We start from the raw sequence: 25,332 nt of genomic DNA on the forward strand, positions 1-25,332 counted from the left end.
TTTTGAAAAATAAGTACTTTTATATAGCAAGGACTCATTAAATTGATCAAAAGTGACAGTGAAGACATTTATAATGACAATTTCAAATAAATGTTCATAAATATCTGCAATATCATGGTTTCCACACAAATATTAAGCAGCAGTTTTCAACATTGATAGTAATAAGAAAGGTTTCTCGAGCAGTAAATCAGCATTTTAGAATGATTTCTGAAGGACCATGTAACACTGAAGACTATAAGGACTGCTTACAATCCAACCTTGTTGGGTTTGGAGACTTTCGTTGATATTCTGAACACAAACGAAGATCTTTTAATGAAATCTGCAGCTGTCTTTCCCTCCATTGACAGCCTATACGACACTACCACTTTCAAGCCCCAGAAAGGTAGTAAAGACATAATAAAAGTAATCCATGTGAATCCAAATAAAGTGGTAAACTGTTTTTTTTGTTTTTTTTTGCAAACAAAGCACTCACGTCACTTCATAAAATTGAGGTTAAACCACTGGAGTCACGTGGATTACTTTTTAATGATGTCTATACCTTTCTGGGGCTTGAAAGTGGTAGTTGCTTAGGCTGTCAATGGAGGGACAGAAAGCTCTTAGATTTCATTAAAAAGATCTTCATTTGTGTTCCGAAGATGAACGAAAGCCTTATGTGTTTGGAAACGACATGAGGGTGAGTAATTAATGACTTTTCATTTTTGGGTGAACTAACCCTTTAACTATATGACCATTCTTACTGCATTTTTTAATCAAATAAATGCAGCCTTGGTGAGCACGAGAGACTTCTTTGAAACACACCAAAACATTTTACCGATCCCAAACTTTTTAATGCATGTAAGACGAAATACATAATGAGTCTAATTTATCTAGGAAGCGTATCTGTACTGAAAAGATTGATTTCATTTGAACATTAATGCCTAAATTGTTATACTGTATTGTGAGAATCTAGTGAATAAGATGCAGGTTGTTGCACTAAAATACCATGCTCAGAAGTGCCACACCTGTGAATAGTGGTCTGGTCAAGAACATCTTAAAGCATGAACAATGCGTTTAACCCAGTGGAGTTATCACATTTAGCTACACTGCACCCTGAATGAATTTTAGACAGACAGACCCATAGCTGCTGACAAGAACTCATAGACACAGATATGAAAACATTCAGAAGCGACTCAAAAACATAGATAATCAGCTACTGAGTTAAATGTATAACATACATGCAGTGTGTGTGACTCGAGGAACATACACAATTGTGATTTCCTGTGGGTACATTCAACCCCCCCAGTCCTGGGCCACCATTTCCCTCACTACTTCCTCTCATCCTCTAATATTTCCTCCCCCCTCCCTCTGATGCATATGAATTATATAAATACTACACATTGAGCTGGTACCTAAAAAATCTCTTTCCAATAGTCCTAATATGACTCATAACTTTATGAAGTCATCATTAACTGCTTTTGTCTCCAAATGGAGAAGTTCCGGTTAGAACAGGATGTTTCCTGTTCCTTTAATGCCATTACATCTTACACACAGCAAACCAGAATCGAAAATACTCCACCAGTCTGTAGAAGCAAGGTCCTGTGGAGTATAAAAAAAAAAAGTTGATTTTGAATGATTCGTGCAATCTATTAGTCAATAAAAAAAAATTACAACATGAAATAACATGAGTTTATTAGCTTATAGAAAACCACAATTTAATTATGGAATTTTAAATGTATTGCATGTTCATGTGATTTGTTCATGCTACCAATTACATACACGGACCAAACCTAAAACAAAAAACATGCGAGGAATTTAGAAGACTGTTCTGATTAAACCTGTGAAATATGTATGACAGCTATCTTAAAAAAATCTGGACAAATTTACAGTGATTTTTATAACAAGAGCAAAATGTTTAAATGGCCAGAGATATGCAAGGTCATTTTTATTTTTCATGAATTTTTAAATCATTTTGAAAGGCATAGAAGATCACACTAAGAAAAACCTGCTGTACGGCTGATTTATTGTCCAGGAGAAGATGTGAATTTATGGTCCGGTTCATAAAATGTTATTCCGCTTCAACACCCAACCAGGCTTTAAACTCAAAAGACCCATGTGCTAGTTGTTTGTACCTCTCCATGAAATGCAACCCATATAAATATTTACAACCTAAACATTAATCAAGGTGCCCCTATCTCTGGTTGTACTTCCAGACAAACAGCTGACTAAAGTGAAGATCGGTTATCGTTGCAGAAACAGAACCATGTCTGGAAATGAAACATTTTCCCTGCTCTGACAATCTCGGTGGCCTTTCAGATAAGAATGGAGTGTGCCGTTTCTGCCGTCAAGTGCAGATGCACGGCACTTGGGAGATTTATAGTAAATGATAGTCTGGGTTTGTGTTTATCTGCTTGTTTTACGTGTTAACATTTCCCCAGGAGAATTGGAGCCTCTGGAATTGCTTGGTGGGAGGGGGGGGGGGGCATGGATTGTTCAAAAATGTCCTCTGGGCCTGCTTTCTTTTTCATTCAAATGTGGGTCATGACATAAAAATCTCATCCAGGGAATCCAAAAATATTGTAAATAAAGTAAGATTAATGGTCTTTTACTGCTAGAAAAATTCGATATCCTTACTTAACATGCATGAGTTTTCAAGTGTGGTTTGGCTGAATTATTTTTCATGTAGTGTTCCAGCTGAACCTGAGGGAAGGCTTCACACTCTGGATGGAGAAAACTGACGGAGGTTGTTGTTTCTCTGTAAACACAGAGGGCTGGCTTGTGGCTTGGGCTGTTGGTGAAGCAGCACTGCTTTGTTTTTATATCAACAGCAAGCTTTCGGTGATGATGCTGTCTCTAAACAACGACACCGCTGGCATATGGTGTAATGATCTCAGTTAAGTCATATACATATCTCTCCTCTTCTACAACTGTTAGTCTTACCCAATGACCCTGAACTGAAATAACACTGACCTTGGAAAAGCATTTGCCGAGAGTCGTGGCATCCCTTGAGGACTTTAAAGTTTTGAACTCCACGTTTAAATCTCCGTCAATGAGTTTGGTTTGTTAAAAGGTTTCACGAGCAGGAAATGGTGCCTAAAAGAATAAAGCTACTTCGGTCTTAGTGTAAACTTTGGTGTTACACTTCATGTAAACTTGATTCAGGATACTGCACTGGTTTGGCAAAAGTTTCTTGTTTTGAAGTACTTCTAGATATTTGGCACTCAAAAAGTTAATTCTGTATGCAGTGACTATTTGGGCCTAAAAGGCTATGGATTTAGTCCCTCTTTTAGTGAGAAACGGAAGCAAAATTTTGACGCAAAATAACTCTATGCGCTGTTTGCCTCAGGCTACACTTGTATGCACTTTGAGCACTTTTCAAAAGTAAATGATACTTTTAATGAGTTATAGTTAGATAGGACATGTGTCACTGAGGAAAGCAATTTAAACTACTCTAAGTGCAAGAACAGTCAGTCTTCTTTGTTCAGCCATGGATTAAGTGCCCTGCCTTAGGGAAGATGATGCCAGACTCTTCATACTTTCCTGGAATGAGTTGTCAGCTCAGACCCTTATCCGTGAATAGAAAGTTTAAATAAGTGTTATGTACACGTTTATTGTCAGTTAAAAGAAATGATATTCATAAAGTGAAATGCAGCAGAGAATATCACTGTTCATTGTTCACATGGTGGACTGAATGTCTGTGCTGATCTACGTCATTGTGGGATGTTATACATGCAGAGGTCATGACCCCTTCCCAAGGTCACCACTACTAGTGGTTGTCAGTGACCTACTGGTGTCTGCATCCACACTTCCACACTGGAAGCAAAGGTAACAGTTTTGTTTCTTTCCCTTTTCTTGACATCTCTTGCATTGTCTTTTAAACATTGAATATCTGATTTTGCATGTTCAAATGTTTGAAGTCAATGCTATTTGATTTTTTTTTAAGTACTTTTATTCAGCAAGGATGCATTAAATTGATCAAAGGTGTCAGTAAAGACTTTTACAATGTTACAAAAGATTTCCGTTTTAAATAAATGCTATTCTTTGAACTTTGTATCACAGTTTTTACAAAAATATTATGCAACACAACTGTTTTCAACATTGATAATAAGAAATGTTTGTTAATTACCCAATCAGCATATTAGAATGATTTCTGAAGGATCATGTGACACACTGTAAAAAAATTCTAACCTCTCCAAGTCAAAATTTTCTAGTGACTGGTCACATCTAAATTTTTTAATTGGCCCAAGTGCAATTCTTGTTGCAATAGTCTGTTAACATTGGCTCAATGAGAAATAATACGTCAGACTAATTGAAAAATGTAGATGTTATCAGTCACTAGAAATGTTTGACTTGGGGATGTAATTTTTTTTTACAGTGCAATGAAGACTGGAGTAATGACTGCAGAGAATTCAGCTTTGCCATCACAGGAATACATTACATTTTAAATATATTCAAAAAGAAAACAATAGAAAGTAAAAAAATAAAATAAAATACAAATAGAAAGTTATTTTAAAACTGTAATAATGTGTCACAATATTACTGTTTTTACTGTGTTTTGATCAAATATATGCAGCCTTGGTGAACATACGAAAAACATTAATAAATCTTACTGACCCCTAACTTTTTTATGGGAGTGTAAGAGAAAAAAAAAACTAATACTGCATAAAAATAGGGTCCAAAAGTCTGAGAACACCAATAAAAAAAATCATTTTGCATCATTACTTCAAACTTTGTTTATCCCAGGTTTATATTACATTTTGAATCCCAGGTTTTGTTAGTGCGGTCAGACTTTTGGATCATGATGATGTGTATGTTTAAAATCATAATCACTGAGCAAACTTCTTTTTGGGACCTACTGCACTATTTATAAGAGCATTATGAGAGAAACAGGCATGCTGCCATTTACTACTGTTTTTATAAATCAGCTTGATGCCTGAATTTCAGATGCTCACCTATTAGCAGAGACATCCTCAGGATATTCAATATTGATAAACGCATGCAATCAGGAAAACTAAAATGGAACGAGTCATATCACCTGGAAGCATCATCTCCTCCAACAGACAACCCATTTTAGTCTGCTTATTTAGTCTGCTTAGTCTGACAACACAGAGTCATTTTAGCATGACACAGTCTGATTAAAACTGTAGGAGTTTAGATCCATCTGCGTGTGCTTTTCTGGGCTGTCTGAACAGGTCTCGCTGTTTAACACACTAACTATCAGCAGCTGTTTCTGAGAAAGCGGCACTCGTGGAAGCGCTGACACTCTCCCCTCGTTTCTTTAATGGCCGTATCCCCCCACACCCCTCACTATTAAATATATGTGTGTGTGTCTCTGCTTCACACACGTGCACGCGCGCGCGCACACACACACACATACGCTTCCTAGCAATCAGAGGCTGAGAATAGGAAGAAGGGAGAGGAAGCGTCCGTGCTTTCACAGTCTGGGAACAAGGGGTGAAGGGGGGAGACGGAAAAAAAGCGGAACCTGGAATTTTGCAGAGGAAAAAACAACAGCCTTCCAAAAATACCCCTGACCCATCCCAAAGCAGATAAACAGAAATATTATTCCTTTGTTGCTCCGGCCATCATCATTTTCTGTTGCCCCTTCCTCGCTGGTCAGGAAGCTCAGTGTAACTGCTCATTAGGAGCCTCCTCTTTCATGACGGTCACAGGCTGAAATATCACAACAGCTGACAGACAAGCACGCTTTCCTGTTAAAACCATCCCATTAATCCCATTTCCATTGCGAGCAGGGATAGTTCACCTGAAAATGAAAAATCTGTCATCATTTATTCACTCTCGTCATTCTAAACCTTTAAGCACACAAATATATTTAGAAAAAAAAAATCGTGCACACAATGAAAGTCAGTGGGGACCAAAAACAACAATATTGGAACCCAATGATTTTCATTGTATGGACAATATAATTATACTGTAGCCTATATATAATATGTTTTGTGTGTGTGTGTGTGTGTGTGTGTGTGTGTGTGTGTGTGTGTGTGTGTGTGTGTGTGTGTGTGTGTGTGTGTGTGTGTGTGTGTGTGTGTGTGTGTGTGTGTGTGTGTGTGTTTATATATATAATGTATATATTTTTTATTTTTTATTATTTATATTTTGTTCTGCAGAAGAAAGCCATGCAGGTTTGGAACGACATGAGGGTGAGTAAATGATGACAGAATTCAGTTCAGTGCAGTTCAAGTTTATTTGTATAGGGGTGAATTCAGGTTGAATGGGACACTTTTCCCCTAAAAGTGCCCCAATCCACCCTGAATTCACCCTAGCGCTTTTCACAATACACATTGTTTAAAAGCAGCTTCACAGAAAATGCATGTGAAGGAAGTATTCTGTCATCAGCCAGAGTGTGCCAAAGCAATGTCCATATGGCGGTAATATACAGCTATAAGTTATGTGGTTGGTTAGTAAACAGCATGTATTCAGTTAAGCAGACACAATGCAATGTGTTAAACAGTGTGAACAGAATTATTAAAATATAAGGATAATATTTGACAGTTTTGTATGATCCATTTTAGGTGAATTATCCCTATAAGATTCTTGTCTGATGTGATTAAACTCATACACTCTTCTCAAATGAATTGCATTGTTGTTTGGTATTGATGAAGTCATAAGTTAGTAATTGTTGGATGTCTACTGTCTTCCGTGAAACCAGAGCAGATGCATCAGTGGCTTCTCAGATGGACTGCACACTTTACCCAACACTTTACAACCGTGACAGGCTGTGACATAACCCTTGCTATGAGTAATTGTGTGTCAGCACTTTAAGGTCACTTCCTCTGACCCCAGCTTCCTAAGTGATTCAATTTTCTCCTCAATAGTCTGGTTCTGAGCATTCTCGGAGAGACAATATCATTCGAATGGACCTATAATAGTGATAAATCTACTCTGGGCTAAAATTTGATTTACAATATGTGTACCAAATAACAAATGATAAGCAACATTATATAATCTCACACTGGGTGATGACATGGCTGGGTGGACAGCATCTATTCTATCAACTATTTATTAACGTCAAACACGAACAAACATCTACACTACTCAAATAACCTGCGCTGTGTCTGCTAGTCCACATCAAGCTTGTTCTTCAAATGCAAAAACCGAAGAAGATTGCTTTGTCCATTAACACAATCCTTGAATAATGGATGACCCCATGACCTGAAGCGTTACAGATGTAGACCCAAGTGGTTAATTAGGTGAGTGGCTAACAAGATCTCTGGAGAGAACCCTCTGGGAGTTTAAAAGCATCTTTTAGTTACGGTGTAAGGACATTTTTCCGACTAACATGTATACTGTACATGCTGAGTCAAGCTATAACCACAAACAAAGATTTTAATTTTTTCGTCTATACAGTGAAAGTCAATGCAGTCCAATGTGTTTTGAACCCTATTGACTTTTATTTTATGGATAAAAACATAAAAATATCTTATTTTGTGATCCACAGAGAAAGAATGTCATGCAGGTTTAGAATGTGTGTTTTTATCCAGCTGTCATTTAACGGATGACCTTGTTACACATGCTCTCTCGGACCTCTAATATTTTTTATGTTTTCTTAATATCATATACACTGAATTTTTTTTAATTTTTAATTTTTATTAAATTAAGTTCTAAATAAAACGAAGACAACTAAAGTATGTTTTACAAGACAATACTTTTAATCATTTCTTAAAATACTTAATATTTAATAATTTCTTGTACCAGGTGTGCTGAGGGAGCATTTCTTTAAAAAGAAGAGACTAGTTATAACCTAACTGAAGTAAATATAGTATAGGATGAGAAGGAATATTGAGTTCAAGATCAGTTTAACCCACAAGCATTTAGGCCTGGTTTCGCAGACAGGGCTTAGATTAAATCAGGATTAGACCATAGTTAAATCAGGACATTTAAGTAGTATTTTTAAAATGTTCCTTAGAAACAAAATGACTGATGTGCATCTTGAGAAAAAAACAATGGCACTAGTGGTAAGTTGTTTTCAGTGAAGACAGCTTAAAAATGCATTTTAGCCTGGGACTTCAAGCCTTGTCTGTGAAACCGACAAGTAATGTATTTACTTGGATGGAGCTTAACTGCAGTGTAGATCTCACTTGTTGACTGATTACTGACCACGTCACGCCCACAGATGGCTAGTAGCCTTGCACCCCATGCAACAGATTACCCAAATTGTCTTCAGAGCTTCCGGCCAGTAGAACCTTCCACTCCTACCTTGTGACATGCAGAAAGTGGACAAAAAGCAGTAGGAGTATCACTCATGAGTTCAGTGTAGCTTTCTGACACCATCTTAGCCCTCTCAGTTGTCTGTTTACCCTCTCTCTCATCTTCCAGTTTTGCAGGGTGGGTTAGTGTGGAGACAACTGGGATTATCTTGGGCTACAGACGTTAATCCCATTGTGGCAAAGGCTTTGCAGAAACTGTGCCCCCATGTGTTGCTTGTGGCCATGCTTCCAATGTGCCATGTACCCAACCACTGGGATTTGTTTAACTTTGTCACCACTAGCACCAGTGACAAAGTTTTGAAGGTGAATTTAGACACATCGCTAAATTTTATTCAGGCTCCCATAGTGAAGAAGTCCAAGCCTTGTACGGTTTTCACTTTCGTTTCACAGGCAAAGATGTGGATGATAAGACGTAGTGTGCTATTGATTAATAGAGTATGTTTTCTGGGAAGATTAGCACATGCTTTAATTCAGTCTCGCATCGTGCTCTAAACCCCTTACATGGCTGCAGGTGGTCTCTCTAATCTACATTCTGTATCTCAACCACATGTCTTCTCTCATAATCGAGTCAGGAAGTGGAACTAGTCTTTTTCTGTCATTAGCACCATATAGCTGGATGCATCACGTTCAGCTGCTGCTCTGGAGGTGAGACAACACAAATATGATATTCATGTAACCCCATTGTTTCCATATAAATGTGGATGTAATAAATGGATCAGAATATTACTGTTTTTACTGTGTTTTGATCAAATAAATGCAGCCTTGGTGAGCATACGAAAAACATTAATAAATCTTACTGACCCCTAACTTTTTAATAGGAGTGTAAAATACAAAAAATACTAATATTGCATAAATATGTACAGTGGGGTCCAAAAGTATGAGAACACCAATAAAAAAAAAAATTAAAAAAAAAAATATATATATATATATATATATATTCGTATTTACTTAAGTACAGGTTTAATTTCAGTACAGATATTATCAGCATAATAATTTGAGTGAAAAGTTAAATGAAAAATGTAATTGAATGTCTCAATATTTGGATTGTCCCGACTTTGCTTTAATGAGAGCAGGCTGTTTAAAACTGTTCTCCACTGTGATTTGAGAATGATCCAAAGAGCATCTTCAGTTTCAAATGGAAGCAAGAACATCTGACGTGACTTTTTTGATTAATTCCAAGAAATTGCGCCGAATCTTAAATATTTCTTTCTCATTTTACATCATTACTTCAAACTTTGTTTATTCCAGGTTTAAATTACATTTTGAATCCCAGATTTTTTTTAGTGCGGTCAGACTTTTGGATCCCAGTGTATGTTTAAAATCATAATAATCACTGAGCAAACTTCTTTTTGGGACCTACTGCACTGTTTATGAGAGTATTATGAGAGCAACAGGCATGCTGCCATTTACTACGCACACTATTTACATTACATCATAGGAATAAATTACATTTTAAAATATATTAAAATAGAAAAAAAGTTATTTCAATTTTTTATAATATTTCACAATATTACTAATTTTGTTGTATTTTTTATCAAATAAATGCAGCCTTGGTGAGCATAAGGGAAATCTTTCACACAAAAAAAATCGTAATCTTACCGACCTCAAACTTTTGAACAGTAGTGTACAAATGAATTATGAAGACATCAGTTTAATAAAATTTGATAGAAGTATTCTTCTCTCAAGATAGAAGTGCTCAAGTTGTTTTAAAACATCCCCATTTTGCTAAATAAAATGGCCAATTATGTTGATTGCATCCGTGAAATTAGCTAAAGACTGCATTTTCATGTTCAGTTTAATTATATATGACTGATTTTAATGTACTTTTCAGCAGGGTTGTCTTCGGGAAGGTCATGGTATGATGAATCATGAAATCTTGGATCATGGTTTCAACAACTGCCAGTAACAGGATTCTTGTAAGGGACGCGAGGAGTGATGGAAAAATACTGTTGTGTCAACATAATGTAGGAGAGAATGGTAGAAAAGTTCCAAAACAGGTTCAAAGTGAAGCACCTCTCAGGGGTGATGGGTGGGTGCTATAGTGATTTTAATGAGAAACCTTAATGTCTCGCCAGTATCAAGATGGACACAGTCAGTCGGATAGATATCAGATCGCTATATGCTTGAGTGAGGTTTATAATGATAACAAAGCCTTTTGTTATCATGTTTATGGTCCATTTTTATTAAGATACAGATTACATGCACATTTAGAAATAAGGCCGGCAGATTAAATAACCTTCCTCAATGGAAGCCTTGCAATATTTTACAATGAGCGCCATACTTTAGTCATTTGCTGGTGCTTAGCTAAAACAAATAGAGCTCTGAACTATAATGAGTGAAACAGGTGGCTAATATTGCTGATATACAGCCTCTCAGTGCAGCACTGGATATTGATTGGCCGAGACAGATTGTGGCTCAGAGATCAAATGTAGCATAGCGGAGTGTGAAACTGCCATGTTTTAATAGGGGTGTAATCCAAGTGGACCAGGGCCATCTGCCTCTACTTCCAGTGCTGGCAATAAAAAAAAAGTGTTGATAAGTCACTCCGGCAGAAGAAGCAGGTTTATTTTATAGGTTTGGGGATTCACGGTATGCTGAGCAAACATGTGGCATTATGTCGCGGTCATACATAATCTACTGTTTATTCATTTGTTGATTTAAAAATAAAGCACTTTGTGTTCCTAAAAATATCTATTTTTCTGCATGTTTATTGTTTGAAGTTTGACCTGATGTGTGATCTGACATATTACAAAAGATCTGCAAGGATAGAACAAATCTGATTTCATATCAACATCATTTGGACAACTGTGGAGTAAGCGTCGATCTAAAATTTGGTTCCCTTGTTTGGGAATGAATGTAGACTGATCTCATCATCAGATCTCTATGCAGTCAAAACAAGACGACATATATTGCATATAGACCAGACAACTGTGGAGTGGAGGGAAGTGGTGTAGACACAGGAGGAAAAATGTTCTCTGATCCGCCGTTCTGCTCGCCGCAGGGGGTGAGCTGAGGACTGCAGAAAGTCCTCTTGGGACTTTAGTCCATTTAAATCCAGAAACAGTTTCTGGATCGATAACTGAAGGAACGAGTTGATAAGTTCCATTTTGTGGTGTTATCAAATGGCCAGCTAATGCAATTATGGTTGGAAGTTTCATTGCTTTTATACATGCTTATATATTACTTTTTACCTGGATCATTGGTGCTTTTTACCAACTCACCTTGAAAATATCTATTCATTCAAAAACACAATTGTGCAAACAACGCACATTTTTATTAGCTTGTTCCACAGTGACCAATAAAGCAACTTGTTATTCAAAGCTCGTGTGGTCTTTTATCTCCCGTCTACCGTGAAAAGAGACAAAGGAAGGTAATTTTCCACATTTAGCACGGTGCACTATCATCAGCAGTGTGAATGCATGAAACACATCTATAAATGCCCAGTTGTTGCTTGCACCATGACATTTATATGTCTGTTTAACTTGAGACATATGGCACCAGTCACCAGATGAGATAAGATGGGCAATATTTTCCAGCAAGGCAGCTATCAAACCAGAAACCAGCTTTCTACACAACCTCCTGGGTGCAAATAAATGCACCATCTGATTGTGAACCCTGTTTAATGATTTGACAAAAACAGGATAATTTGGAGCCTGCTATTCCAGTGCAAAACAAATGAGAGTTGGAAACAAATGCCATGTGGCGTTGTGGACTAATGCACTGCTTTATCCACTGAAACTCAGAGATTGCTCATGATAAGCCAAAACAAACATGTCTTTGCTATGGTTAATTTATGGTGCTTTGACAATTAATTCAGTCAATAAACAAAACAAGTATGGATGCAAAGAGCACGTCTATGTCTTTCCATCACTTTCTGCCGCTCTCGCTCTCTCTACACAGACTGCATTTTCTTTCATTTTGTTGTTTCATTTGTTCTGGCCATTATCAGCATGGCAGGTGTGTAAATATGACTCACAAAACCTATTCAATACATCATCTTAAAAAAAAAAAATGTTTTGGATAAATATGCTGTTTCAGCGTATATTCAGAAGGAGACGGGAATGGAGAAAAAGAGATTTGAAACAGATAATGGCAAATCAACAAACACTTTCACAGATCAAGGTCTGTGTCAACATCCATTAGAATTTCCATTTAAAAAGACCGTTGATAAAGGTTTCATAAAAACTCTAAACGATGAAACAAGGGAAGGGAGGCATATTTATGAGGCATATTTATACTGTTATTCATATTATTATTACGGCTGCCCTTCCCATAATTAACTGCCCTCTTGACCAAAAGTAAAAACAGGCTAATAAACAATGTGTGTAGCCTACAACAATTTATCAACATAAGGGTTTAAAACCAAAGTTTCCACATGTGATGTAGGCCTATCTGCAATGTCACACACACACACACACACACACACACACACACATAGCAACATGGGATGGAAGAGATGGGAAAACCTCTATAGCTGCAGAGCTTATTTATGTGATTTATGTTTTTTATATTCCCTAAGCTTCAGACCTCGATGGGATCAATGATCTACATCTGGCTCTGGCTGTATGGCTTGTGCATGATTTAAGTATAGGCTTGTTCGGTTTTAAACAGATATTTGCATACCAGTTTATGACACCTAGAATCCCGAGCTTTAACCATAATAAGTGATTGATAATGGGTTATTCAAGCTGTCAGTTCGGTTTACTACTTTTGGCAAGAAAGCCAGAGAATATAATGTTTTGTCGTAAGAGCTCAAATGTCACCGCTAACCACAAAGCAATTAAACCCTCTTTCATGCACTTTCGCCACCTGTGCATGATCAGGCGTTTCCTTCAAATAGTCGTGTTGGCTCGTTCAAAGCGCACTGGAAAATTCAAACAAGGCTTGAGGATAATTATTGAAATTTTCACATTATAGCAATGCAATGCAATTAAAGCGCTCTTTGGATGTGCCGAATCGCTCTCTATTCACTAACGATGGCTGGTAGAATCCAAGATGAACAGGTTCAATCATTCTTCAGAGCGTGATCAGACGAGAAATATAATGCACGAGCTCAATCTAGCACCAGATGGTAAATAGAAAATCCTCAAGCGACATGACAGTCCAATCGCACAACCAATCAAAAATCAAAACGCCTGTGGACATTGGAAAATATCGAAAGGAAAATGAAAGTGCTTTCAATTTGAACTCTGTAATTTGTATTGCTCTTTCTTTTCATTAAGACGCTATCCGCTTTATGAAAATCATGCCGGCAAACCACTCTAATTTTGCTATTAAAGGCTAGGCTATTTTAAGTGATCAATTTAAAGTAATTAGCTTGTTAAGTATTTTACATGCAAGGAAATTGTACATTATGACTGCTTTAATAGCCCATATTTAGTCTTCTTTTATTGAGACCATAGCCTACATTGTGACTTTGATTTTAAACTAATTAATAACTTTAAAAAATGTAATTAAATAATAGCCTACAGGCATACTACATCTACATGACGCAGTTATCATCATCCAAAATGAGGGATTTATAAAGAATCGTGGCTCTTCAGGGTCAAACTGAAACTGGAGTCATTTTATCTTTCTTGTTAAGTGCTGAAGAAGACGAAGAGTTTTATGGCGGTTATGGTTAAAACCCTCATTATCATACAGCTGAATTGTTATCTCACCCCATCTCAGCCAAAGGCCCGTTTATGAAAGCAACACGAAACGCGCTTCTAACGAGGGGCACGCGACTCAACAATAACGGCACGCTATAGGCTGAAAGAGCGCAGCAGCGCGTGCAGCACATGTATCAAATTAAATGTGGAAATATTATTCATAATCATTTTGTTAATTAAAGCTTATTTAGGCATTGTTTGGAGTGAGCTTTTGATTATTTTAAAATAAAATATTGTGCATAAAACTGTTAAAAAAAATCAGTAGGCTTGCTTATTTTTTAATTTCATTTTTATTAGCTAGTTATTTCAAACTCGAATATTATTGTAGTGCTTTCGGGGTCACTTTAACGCAGCGCTTTCATATTATCCTAGCTCGAAACACGAAGAGGCTCTACGCCGGAACATCAGGTAGGAAATATGACCCTACACTGACCGTGCACGCTTTCAATGATGTAATATAATTACCCGCGCAATTGACTGGAACGGGGACACACGAGAAGTAACCGGCTGTAGCCTATGTAGTGCGAAGTTTCCTCCGTTTTCGATAAGGGGAAAATTGCATGGTGTGAAATGGTCAGAATTTAATTGTGCCTGCTTTAAATATGCCAACAGATGCTGGGCTTGTTAATAATCACTCGCGCTCAATTGGTCATCATCCGCGTAGTGGTGGGTATTAAATGTGGATATCATTGTTGTCGAGAGAGGGGGGCTGAGTATAAAGTGGGCGGCGTTTAGTGATAGACAGTTTATATAATGAGCAGCGCGGACACAAAGCCAGTATAAATACTCCGGGACGCAAGAAACAAGTCTTCATTCACGAATTACACGAGAAGCGCGAGGATACCCAACAGCGCAATGCTGACGCACAAAGTTTAGAACCAAAACAAGACATTACCATTGACACTAAACACATCGGTGTGCTCACTGTGGAATACTAAACATGCTCCGTGGATATCTTGAGCCGAAGAGGAATAAGACTGGATGCTGATTTGCCAGTTTCACCTTCACCTTTTGGATAACTGGAAATTTGACGTGCTCCTGCACACTGAAGTGACGTGCATGTGGACGCGCAGCGGGATATACCTTTTTACTCTTCGGCATTTGTTTTCATTGCACCCTTTTACACTGGAATAGGCTCTTTCGGGGAATATAATCGTGGGTGACGCGGCTGCCCAGGAGAATCGAAAAGCATGGCAGCTTGGCTCACCTTTCTCATCGCATTTTTCACGACCGTTTTGACGCAGGTAAACAAACATAGTCGGTCCTGTGGAAAGTCAGCAGGACCCGTTCCTCTCAGTTGTCTCTCAAGTTGCCTACAGAGAGCACTTTTGTAGGTAAGCCAGTATTTGCAGTGCAATGTTGTAATGCATGTCATTTTTCCCTTCAGATATTTGGATCTGGTGTTTTCGAACTCGACCTTCACGAATTCAAAAATTTCAAAGGCTTGCTCGCAAATGGCAATTTATGCAAGCCTGACTGCAGGACTTTCTTCAGAGTTTGCCTAAAAAACTACCAGGTGGTCGTGTCTCCAGGTGACTGTATCTTTGGAAGTGCCATAACGCCAGTGCTGGGGACCAACTCGTTCAGTATCATGGGAGGTGGCTCTTTCAGCACACCAATTCGACTGCCGTTCAACTTTGGGTGGCCGGTAAGCTCAAATACAACTTATTTTGATTGTATAATCTATAACAGAATAGATTGTGTTTTTATTCCAGTATTAGGATAGCAACAATTTGTAATGCAGCCAGGTTCAACATGTGTAGACTAACTGCTGATTAATGTGGAGATGATCGAAATAGTTAGATCATTTTAATTATGGTTATTCGTTTATTTCTGCTTCTAACGTTTTTATAATGCATGCAACTATATTTATGTATAGCCTACACACCCGACTGTGTTTTACTTCTCTTGTGTTGCAGTTATTAAAGGTTTCAATCTGAATCTCTCTTTCCTCTTAGGGATCATTTTCATTGATTATTGAGGCCTGGCACTCACCTTACGCGGATCTACCTGTAGGTAAGATACGATTGTTTTCCCCACTAGAGGGCGACACTACGATATTGTGCGTATATACAGAATTTCAATCTTCTCCTTTCATTAGAACGTCATACATTTTTGTTTACAAAACTTGAATCAAACCATGGCACGCTGCGGCCAACTCTTAAGAAAAACATGTTAATCAAAAAATTGCAAATTTGTAATGCCTTTTTTTTTCTATTGCTTCAAACACCTTTGCATTCTCATGCTCGAACACAATTGAACTTCCTTTGGTTTATTTTTGGCGTGGGAAAGCGCAGTGGGCTTTGGTGAGAATACACAGCGCTTGCCAAAACCATCCGACTGCATTTTCCTGTATTTTACACCTTTGTCTGTCCCGCCCTTTAGAATGGGATAATACCATGGGAATATTTTGCTTAACTCAAAGGAAGAGGAAATTTAAACATAAGTTGTACTCCAAATGTGTCAGCTTCCCAGAAGTTAAAATTGGTCTCTTTTTTCCTTCTTCTTTTGAAGAGATTTTCAAAAAACACATAAGCAAATGGCATACTCTAACCTATACTTAATTTAAACTTTTTTTTTGTTTTTACTGAGTAAAAAAAAAAAAAAAAACATTTTAAAAGAAGAAATCAAATAATAGTGAAGCAATGGCCTAATCAGAATCTTCTCCTCTTTTTTACAGACACATACAACCCCGACTTGCAGATAAGCTTTTTTGCCATCCAGAGAAAGTTGGAAGTAGGGGCTGAATGGTCTCAGGATGTTCAAAGCGGGAAGCAGACGGAGCTAAGGTATTCTTACCGGTTCATCTGCAATGAAAATTACTACGGCGACAGTTGTTCCAAAAAATGCACGCCCAGGGACGACCGTTTTGGCCACTACACCTGCAACCCAGATGGACAGTTATCCTGTCTCCCTGGCTGGAAGGGGGAATACTGCGAAGAACGTAAGCAATCAGAGATCACAATCCACTGGACTCTAGTCTTGAAGACTGAGGCTTCGCTTAGGTGTGAGCCTTATGTCTTGCTCTGTTCGAGCATGTCTGAGTGATGTAAACCATGCTGCCGGTGAACCTTAAGATAAGGCCTTGGATCTACTTTTTAGAAGGAATTTTTAAAGGAAATTTTAGGAATACACACGCACAACCAGAATTGTCTTTTGCTGCTCACAGCACAAGCATTCTCGCTTTTAAACAAAACAAAACAAATGTGGCAATTTGCGATATGCAAATCAATATTTAACTGATAATGAAATTTAGTGTAAATTAATGTTTAAATTAGTAAAAATGCAACATGCAATGTTAAATATTAAACATGTCAATGTTCCATCCGATGATGATGATCCTCAAGTAGGGCACTGTTGCTATGGTTACCACTTCAGCGATACTGTTTGACAGCGTCCGCGAGGTGAAAATAGGCGCTTTGAGTAACTAAAAAAGAAAAAAAAAACATGCTTTTGATTTTAATATACATACACATACTGTACCTTAAAGACCTGTTTTGACTTGTTTTGGTTGTCAAAAGGTACGCAGCAGTTAGCTAAAACAAACAGCGTGCAGATATGGTTATATGGGTTTAATGAAAAGCATTTGTTTGTCGGTATTCATTTGATTCTTGCGTGTACTGCTTTCTCGGTGTGAACTGCTGTAGTTTCTCTGACCATTCCCGCTGTTGATCAGGGCGCTGACACAGTTTGTATATACTCTAAGCGCGGGTGCTTGGTAATTTAATCCTGCACGAGCGTCATGGCAAGCACGCGCCGGGTTAATCGCGCCATTATTATCCGCCACGCGCCACGAAATTGTAGTCCCCATTGTTGCGCTCCAGCGTAGCAGCTGCAAATATGGCTCACAGAGACTACAAACAACAATAGGGGCAGCTGTCCGTTATTGGGATAGAGCATCTGCTGCGGTCAGTGCTGGTCGGGTACCCGCTCAAAATCAATGTCATAGACAGCTCAACACAGGCAACAGTAAATTACCCGCATCCATAGCGGAGTGACCTCGTTAGACAGGTTCTGTACAATTGCTTGCAGTGGAAGATATTTATTTGGACAAGGCCCATGCTTTATGCTGATAATAAAGAAGTAAAAGAGCAGCTGATGATAAGTTAATTTTCATAATGCAATAATGGGATGCTCCTACTGTAAAGCTTGGGATTGGGAATAGATAGGCCTACCAGTTTCTAACATTTCTGTTTTTCATTCAGCTACAACATAGCTTAAAATGAATCAGTCCCACATACTTTAGAGCTCAGCGCTATATTACATCTTTAAATGTGAAAGTTAATCTTTAGTTGAAGTGTTATTTTTGTGCCACTATTGCCACCAGACAGAATTGCACACATAAAAAAAAAAGTTTCCTGAGCACTTCCTCTGTCTTTCATTGGTTGGGCAAACAAGTAGTGCTACCCAAACCTGGCTAAGCCAACATTGTTATTTCAGAGATGTTCAAAGAAACAGCAATATTTTGGTACACTTTTTGAAGAATCAACCTCTCAAAGGCTTACTTATTATCTATGCGGGAAGAATTATTTAACATGAAAAAAAAAAAGAAGAGATATTTCACCTTTAATAAGCCAACATAACTTTGATTAAACTTTGCAAAAATACTGTAAACCCATGGCTCTTGACTAACAAGAGTTTTTTTCTTTTAATGCAGCGATCTGTCTGGAGGGGTGCAGTGAGGCGAATGGCAATTGCTCCAAACCTGGAGAGTGTGTGTAAGTATACATGGGTTGTGTATGAAGTGTAAAATATCTCGATCACGTTCAGATCTAATATTCCTCTTGATCTGTGTCTCTGCATACATACATTTATATAGTATTTGCCCAGTTGTAATTTTTTGACCCACATACAGGATAAGTCTTAAAAAGCAAAACTTTTGTCAACATGAGTTTTAGCAACTGCGGTTTGATGGAAAAATAATGTGAATATCTAGTTTAGTGGGGCTTAAAAACAATATTTGTTCTGAACCATATTTAAAGTGTTTCTCATATAGTATGGTTATATTTGTGTATTGCAGGTGCAGAGAAGGATGGCAGGGTAAACTTTGTACAGAGTGTAGAAAATATCCAGCCTGTAAACACGGCACCTGTCAACAGCCATGGCAGTGCAACTGTAAAGAGGGCTGGGGTGGACTGTTCTGTGACCAAGGTAAGACTAAACCCTAAACAGACTGAATGTCTCACTCATTACTGACCTCAGTTTCATAGCACTCAAAGTAATAATACAACTTAAAGCACTTCAGTTCATTGATAACAACTAGATCTGTGACAAACATGTGATGGTGAAAAATATGACCCATTAACTGACATTTTCTATTATTTCTTTCAAAACAGATTTGAATTTTTGCACACATCACAAGCCATGTGTGAACGGAGCCACATGTATGAATACAGGTCAGGGCAGTTACACCTGCACCTGTCGGCCTGGTTTCACCGGGGTCAACTGCGAGCTTGAGGTGCGAGAGTGTGACAGCAGCCCATGCAAGAACGGAGGTCTTTGCTCAGTGAGTCATTATTCTGTTGAAAAGCCCCAAACCTTCATGTTTTTACTGCCACTGAGGGATGCTGACTCCATCTGAAAATATGAATTTCATTAAAACCACATGCATTATTCACATGCATGGGTTTAATGTTTTTTTTTTTTTTTTTTTTTTTACTATAATGTGCACCAATCTGGATTGGGATACTCTTCACAACATACTTTGATGATATTGAAATCACTAAAATATGACAGTTAACCTTTGATATTTTATTATCTGGTCATCTCAGAGCTATCATTAATGTGTCTGTAAAAACCTCAGGCTTAATCAATGGGCTTGTTATGACCTTATTCCTGCATCCTTTGAAAGGCCTCTTTCTTAACATCTAGAATTACTGTACAAACATGAAACAATGCAAACCGGTCCATAAATATATCTCTGAAACATCTGCTTCCTTTCTCGCCCTATAGGATCTTGATAAGGGTTACATCTGCACCTGTCTGCCTGGCTTTGAGGGAGCTCACTGTGAACACAGTCTGCTCACCTGCGCAGACTCTCCGTGCTTTCATGGCGGCAGATGCCACGAGAAGGATAACGGGCGCAGCTATGCGTGTGACTGTCCCAGAGGCTACACTGGTCTTAACTGCGAAAGAAGAGTGGACAAATGCACCACTCTGCCGTGTGCCAATGGTACGCAAAAGTACCTTTTCTCTTATGTTAAATTCCTGCAGTGTGTTTTGGATCTAGAGATCCAGATGTGTGTGTGTGCATGCATATGTATAATTAGTCACTTACACCTGTGCCTACGATCCACAGATGGCTTGTGTGTGGTCCTGGGGGGCGTTCGCATGTGCAGCTGTCGAGCGGGCTTCACTGGCCAGCGCTGTGAGATCAACATCAACGACTGCGCGAACAACCCCTGTGCTAATGGTGGCACGTGCTACGACCGCATCAACGACTACGTCTGCTCCTGTGCCCCGGGATACGAAGGCCGCAACTGCGACCGGCCCTCCAATGCCTGCTCGTCCAGACCCTGCATCAATGGCGGCTCCTGCGTGGGCATCCCAGGGAACCCGCCCGCCTGCTTCTGCCCCAACGGCTTCACCGGACCCCACTGCGAATACTACTCGGTCACCGCTCCCGTGACCAAAGGAGAAACTCAAGACTCCTTCCAGTGGGCCGCGGTCTCTCTGGCCGTGGGTCTGGTGGCTCTCGTGGTTCTGCTCTGCATGGTGGTCATTGCCCTGCGCCACATTCACAGGCAGGCATCTGGAGAAAGGACTCGAGGCGAGGCAATGAACAACATGTCGGAATCACAAAGAGACAACTTGATCCCCACCTCACAGCTGAAGAACACTAATAAGCAGGTCAGCCTAGAGGTGGACTGCGCACCTGACAAATCGAATTACATACACAAGAACTGCCACTTGGACTACAATTCATCTAAAGAGTTCAAGGACATCGTATCCCAAGAGGACAAAAGTCATAAATACGAAAAGTGTTTAGAAGAGAAAATACCATTGAGTAGAATGTACAGGTAAGAAATGGATTTCACGTCACTTTGATAAATAGAGGTGTTTGGATGGATTGAATTTGCTTTATTATGCTGAGGTCATGCTCCATTAGCGTGCCGCCCAGTATATTAACCTTTGCACTTAGCGCTCGCTTGATGACCGTAATATGAACATCAATACTGGCTAAGAGAAGTTAAACCCTGATATCCACAACCACAACACACATTTACACACTCAAACTAAATTTTACACTTGGACCCAAAGGCATTGACAGCAAGAAGCCTTTTTACCCCGTTAAAAGATTTTTATTGATTTGGACCGCACAACAAAAGCGCTTTTTCCTCTTACAAGGATTTTCTTACATCAGCCTCTGTAAACATTGGAAAGGAACAAAACGCTATAAAGCGAAAAAATGAGCCGAGCGCTTTCACCCCCATCTCCACACAATAAATAGCTGCCCCATGTGCTTTTACTTTGTGTTAACATGAAGCGTGATTTGTGTGTGCAGGGAAAAGCCAGAGTGTAGGATATCAACGATATGTTCCCCAAGGGACTCCATGTACCAGTCTGTGTTTGTAATAGCAGAGGAGAGGAGTGAATGTGTCATAGCAACTGAGGTAAGGAGGATCAGTTCATTTCTTAATGTCTGCATGTTTCAAGCAGGGATCTGCTGGCCATGTTCACCATTTTATCATTCTGTCAGTGTCTACTAATGAAGTCTACTAAACAGAGGCTCACTTAATGGTGAAAGAAAAGTGATGAATGGTTCATTTAGGCCACTAATTAGTCCACTAAAATGTTTAATTCTACTGTATGCCATTTAAGTTATTATGAAACTGATATTGAGAGCGATGCTTCATTTCCAAAGCATAATCTAAGCCTCTGTTTTGTTTTTGTTCTTTCTACAGGTATAAATTACAGGCTGATGTCTATGAAGAGAGGAGACAAAAACACAATCAAACTAAAATCTTTTCTGGATTGTTTACAAAAATACTTAGAGACTGGAGATTTATATCGACATCCACTGCTGCACTGAGAAACTTGAGAAACTGGAGAGAGCAGAGTCCTGCTCATCGAATGCAATAGTTTAGTTTTATGTTGAAGAAGTGTTTATGTACAAACGTGTACAGTCCTGGATGATTTCTGAACTCTTCTGCTACGGTATGTTTTTTTTTTTTTCCCCCGTGGGCTGAAAGGAAAAGGGACTTCTTCAAAAAAAAAAAAGAAAAAAAAAAAGTTTTAAAAGATCCTTTTGCGGTAATCATGGACACATTGTCCGCCAAGTAATCAATGGAAGGTGCCAGGGACTTCCAAACCTTCAACCAGCATTGCCAGCTATGCAAGAATGAGGAGGGGAGCACCAATCAGAGCTTACCCATACAAATCAATGATGAGCATTATGAATGTCTGAGAAGAAGAAAAAAAAACTGCTAACATCAATCATATAAAAAAGACTTTTTGCTCTCCTCTCTACGATAAGCAGCTGAAAATTCACGAAAAAGCCTTAAAAGAATTAAATCGAGTGCTATGTTTGTGCCCAGGGTCTTCTTGGATTGTTTTTGAGATTTTGATCAACATGGGGAAAAAAAAAAGAAGAGAAGAAAAATAACCTACAGAACTGTAATACGCAAAACTGTGCCAGCAAGATCCAAGAAGTTCACTTGACTTCTTTTATGCAACACGGCCCATGAGTACAAGACCAGAAATGGACAAAAACAAAGCAACTGCTCACCACTGACTGCCTATAATTAGTTTTGAGAATACAGAACCAATAATGTAATTTTTTTAAAAAGTGATTATTTCCAGAGTTAATTTAATAATGACACACTGCTCTTTATATGTTTTATACTATTATTTTGTATATAATGCATATTTATAAGAAACCAAACATCTGAAGAATAAAAAGTTAATTCCTTCAAGCTATTTTTTTTCTTTCTTTTTTCTTCTTCACACTTACATGTTTCTGGGAAAAGGGAATGAAAATGGTTTACTTTTACTCTCTCTTATAAAGGTTACAAATGTACCGTCTTTTACATCTCCGTGAAGTATTTTTTCTCAATCCTGAAAAAAAAAAAAAAATCAACCCCCTCCTTCCACTTCCCCAGTTGTAAATTGGCTTGAAATTTAAATCCGTTGCCTCGGATACAGGCCCCTTGAGCTGGAAATTCTGAAACAAAGACAGGCGAAGAGCGCAAACGACAGAGGAGCGGCCCCTCCTCAGAAAACCGAAACAGATGCCCCAGGGTGCAACCTTGCCCTGCCATAAAAACAGCGGCATATGCCGCCCCTCTCACCAGGTTCATCGTGGCGCTGCTCAGCAGAGCACCCATAAACAAAACACACACACACACTTATCTACAGACACAAACGAGTTCCAGCTCCGAGGGCCTCAGCCTCGCCTTCGGGGCTGAAGGAGACATCTCCATCCCCAACAAAAGAATCAGCCGGAGCCGTGCACGTGGCCTCGGCGCCCACAGATGGGTTTCAGTGGCATTATGCGCACCAAACACAGAACCAATCGGAACTAATTCAAAAATAATCAAAAACTGTATCGGCCTCCCAGAGCAGAACGGGCTGTACAGGATCACCTAAAGGGTGCAGAGGTCATCTGTAAGGCTTGATTGGGAATTTAAGTAGGTGACACACATCATAAAAACATGAGATTTGAGCTCTGAGATTCATCCTTCCCATCAACTCTTTCTAAATAATTCCCCACTCTGGCCAAAGTCAATATTACGAGACCCCATGCAAGGCACCAGAGGGCCATGCAGGAGATGCGTTCTTGAGTTTGAGTTTAACAGAGTACTAAAACAGAAATGGTTGTCCAGGAGGTCAAGCTCGGGTTTCTTTCCATTCCTAACAGCAACATAATCAACAAACAACAACAAATCTACGCCACGCAAACACACTCCACACACACATCCTGTCCGTCCATGTCATCTAAGCATCCTTGTCTTTGCGTCTGTGCTTGGGTCAAAAGGATGCTTAGGAAGAATAAACACATTTCGGAAAGGTTTCTGAGAGAATTTCCGTCAGGAGCATTAAACACTTGTTATCGCAGCAATTAGTCTTCAACTAAAACTTTCGCAATGCAACCTGTTACTCGAACCCCTCCTGCCACAACTGCAAGTGTGTGTGTGTGTGTGTGTGTGTGTGTGTGTGTGTGTGTGTGTGTGTGTGTGTGTGTGTGTTGCTCTCTGGCCTCTGGGTCTAAATCGCATGGCCAGGCATTCTCATTGTGTTATAATCACTGCATCCTGTTTGTGACCCAGTGACATCATTTCCTTTTTCCTGTCTGATTAAAAAATGCAGAACATGCCGGCACTGGCCAAACGCTTTTCTCACGCATCTCTTTCTTTCTCCATTCTGTATTTTTGTACAGATCCCCAAAGTTTCAGGAAACAAGCTCATAACAAACGAAAGGGGAGGGGGGCGTCAAATCAAGACTATTGATTTCATTTCAAGAGTATTTTGAAATCTGCGCTGTGGAATTCGAAAACATCCTTGATAGGAGCATGCGAAACATTCATGAGATTTCGACACGGTCAGCCATATGCAGTCAGGAGAGGAAAACGTGTCGCACATCAATCCATTCTTAAAAGGGGGCTAAAATGCAATACCAAAATTTAAAACACATAATGTCCAAAAAACAGCCATCATGAGCCAGACACCCAGCAAACCCAAAGGCCCTCCATCTGCAATTTTCTTCACTAACACTAGATGTCGCTAAAATGCCCGTGCGGTTTGTATATTAACACACGATAAAGGTCTAAAAAAAATACATTTGGTGTCTGTCTGTCCTTGAAGTTTTCTTTTATAGGATGCATTTTGTGACATTTTAAATTCTTTAACCATGCAACAAATATAACGATTGAGTATTTACAAGGTCAAACAATTATCAAGTGATTTGCATGTAGCCTATTGATGGGATAGTTCACCCAAAAATGATAGTTCACCCCTCTTTCATGTCAATCTAAAACTGACTTTATTTATTTTATGGAACATAAAAGAATATTATTCTGAAGATCTGTTTTGTCCAAACAATGAAAGTCAATGGAGTCCATTGTTGTTTTGGACCTCATTCACCTTCACTATGGACAATAATATTGGAACATTCTTCAAAATTTCTTCAAATACAATTATAAAAATTTTTTTTTTTTTTAAATCGTATCATGTGTTCCACAGAATAAATAAAAAAACGAAATATGGGTGAGTAGGCCTACATGATGACAGAATTTCCATTTTTGGCTAAATTATCTCTTTAAGAAAAAAAAAAGAGGGAAAAGGTTAAATAAAGAAGTGGTGATCACAATAAATATATAATTACCAAACATTCTCATCTATCAACAACAAAACATCTATTAAATACATCAACGTGTCTGAAACGTTCACTGCATTTTATCATGTATGGCAGGAAGAATGTTTAAATGCACTATATGTGTGCTTGGGGCATGGGAATGTGTTTTTTCTGAGATTTTCTGGCT

General features: G+C 38.7%; 1 protein-coding gene across 1 annotated transcript; it reads left to right on the forward strand.

Moving 5' to 3' along the window:
* Window positions 1–14,632: 14,632 nt before the first annotated feature.
* dll4 (delta-like 4) lies at window positions 14,633–22,769 on the forward strand. The gene is made up of 11 exons (XM_082146998.1): window positions 14,633–15,096; window positions 15,240–15,500; window positions 15,811–15,868; window positions 16,533–16,796; window positions 18,510–18,570; window positions 18,873–19,003; window positions 19,189–19,358; window positions 19,805–20,024; window positions 20,151–20,871; window positions 21,357–21,465; window positions 21,757–22,769. Exons 1-11 carry the CDS (start codon window positions 15,043–15,045, stop codon window positions 21,760–21,762), a joined length of 2,055 nt encoding a protein of 684 aa, XP_082003124.1. The 5' UTR covers window positions 14,633–15,042; the 3' UTR covers window positions 21,763–22,769.
* Window positions 22,770–25,332: the final 2,563 nt, after the last annotated feature.

This window comes from Leuciscus leuciscus (genome assembly GCF_965113295.1).
Source record: "Leuciscus leuciscus genome assembly, chromosome: 19".
NCBI classification, from domain to species: Eukaryota; Metazoa; Chordata; class Actinopteri; order Cypriniformes; family Leuciscidae; genus Leuciscus; species Leuciscus leuciscus.

What these genes read in the sequence shown, in the direction of transcription:
- dll4 (XM_082146998.1), top strand. Translation starts at nt 15,043, where the DNA reads ATGGCAGCTTGGCTCACCTTTCTCATCGCATTTTTCACGACCGTTTTG. An exon ending in CGTTCAACTTTGGGTGGCCG is followed by an intron (nt 15,501 to 15,810) that starts GTAAGCTCAAAT and finishes CTTTCCTCTTAG; the next exon opens with GGATCATTTTCATTGATTAT. An exon ending in AGAACGGAGGTCTTTGCTCA is followed by an intron (nt 19,359 to 19,804) that starts GTGAGTCATTAT and finishes CTCGCCCTATAG; the next exon opens with GATCTTGATAAGGGTTACAT.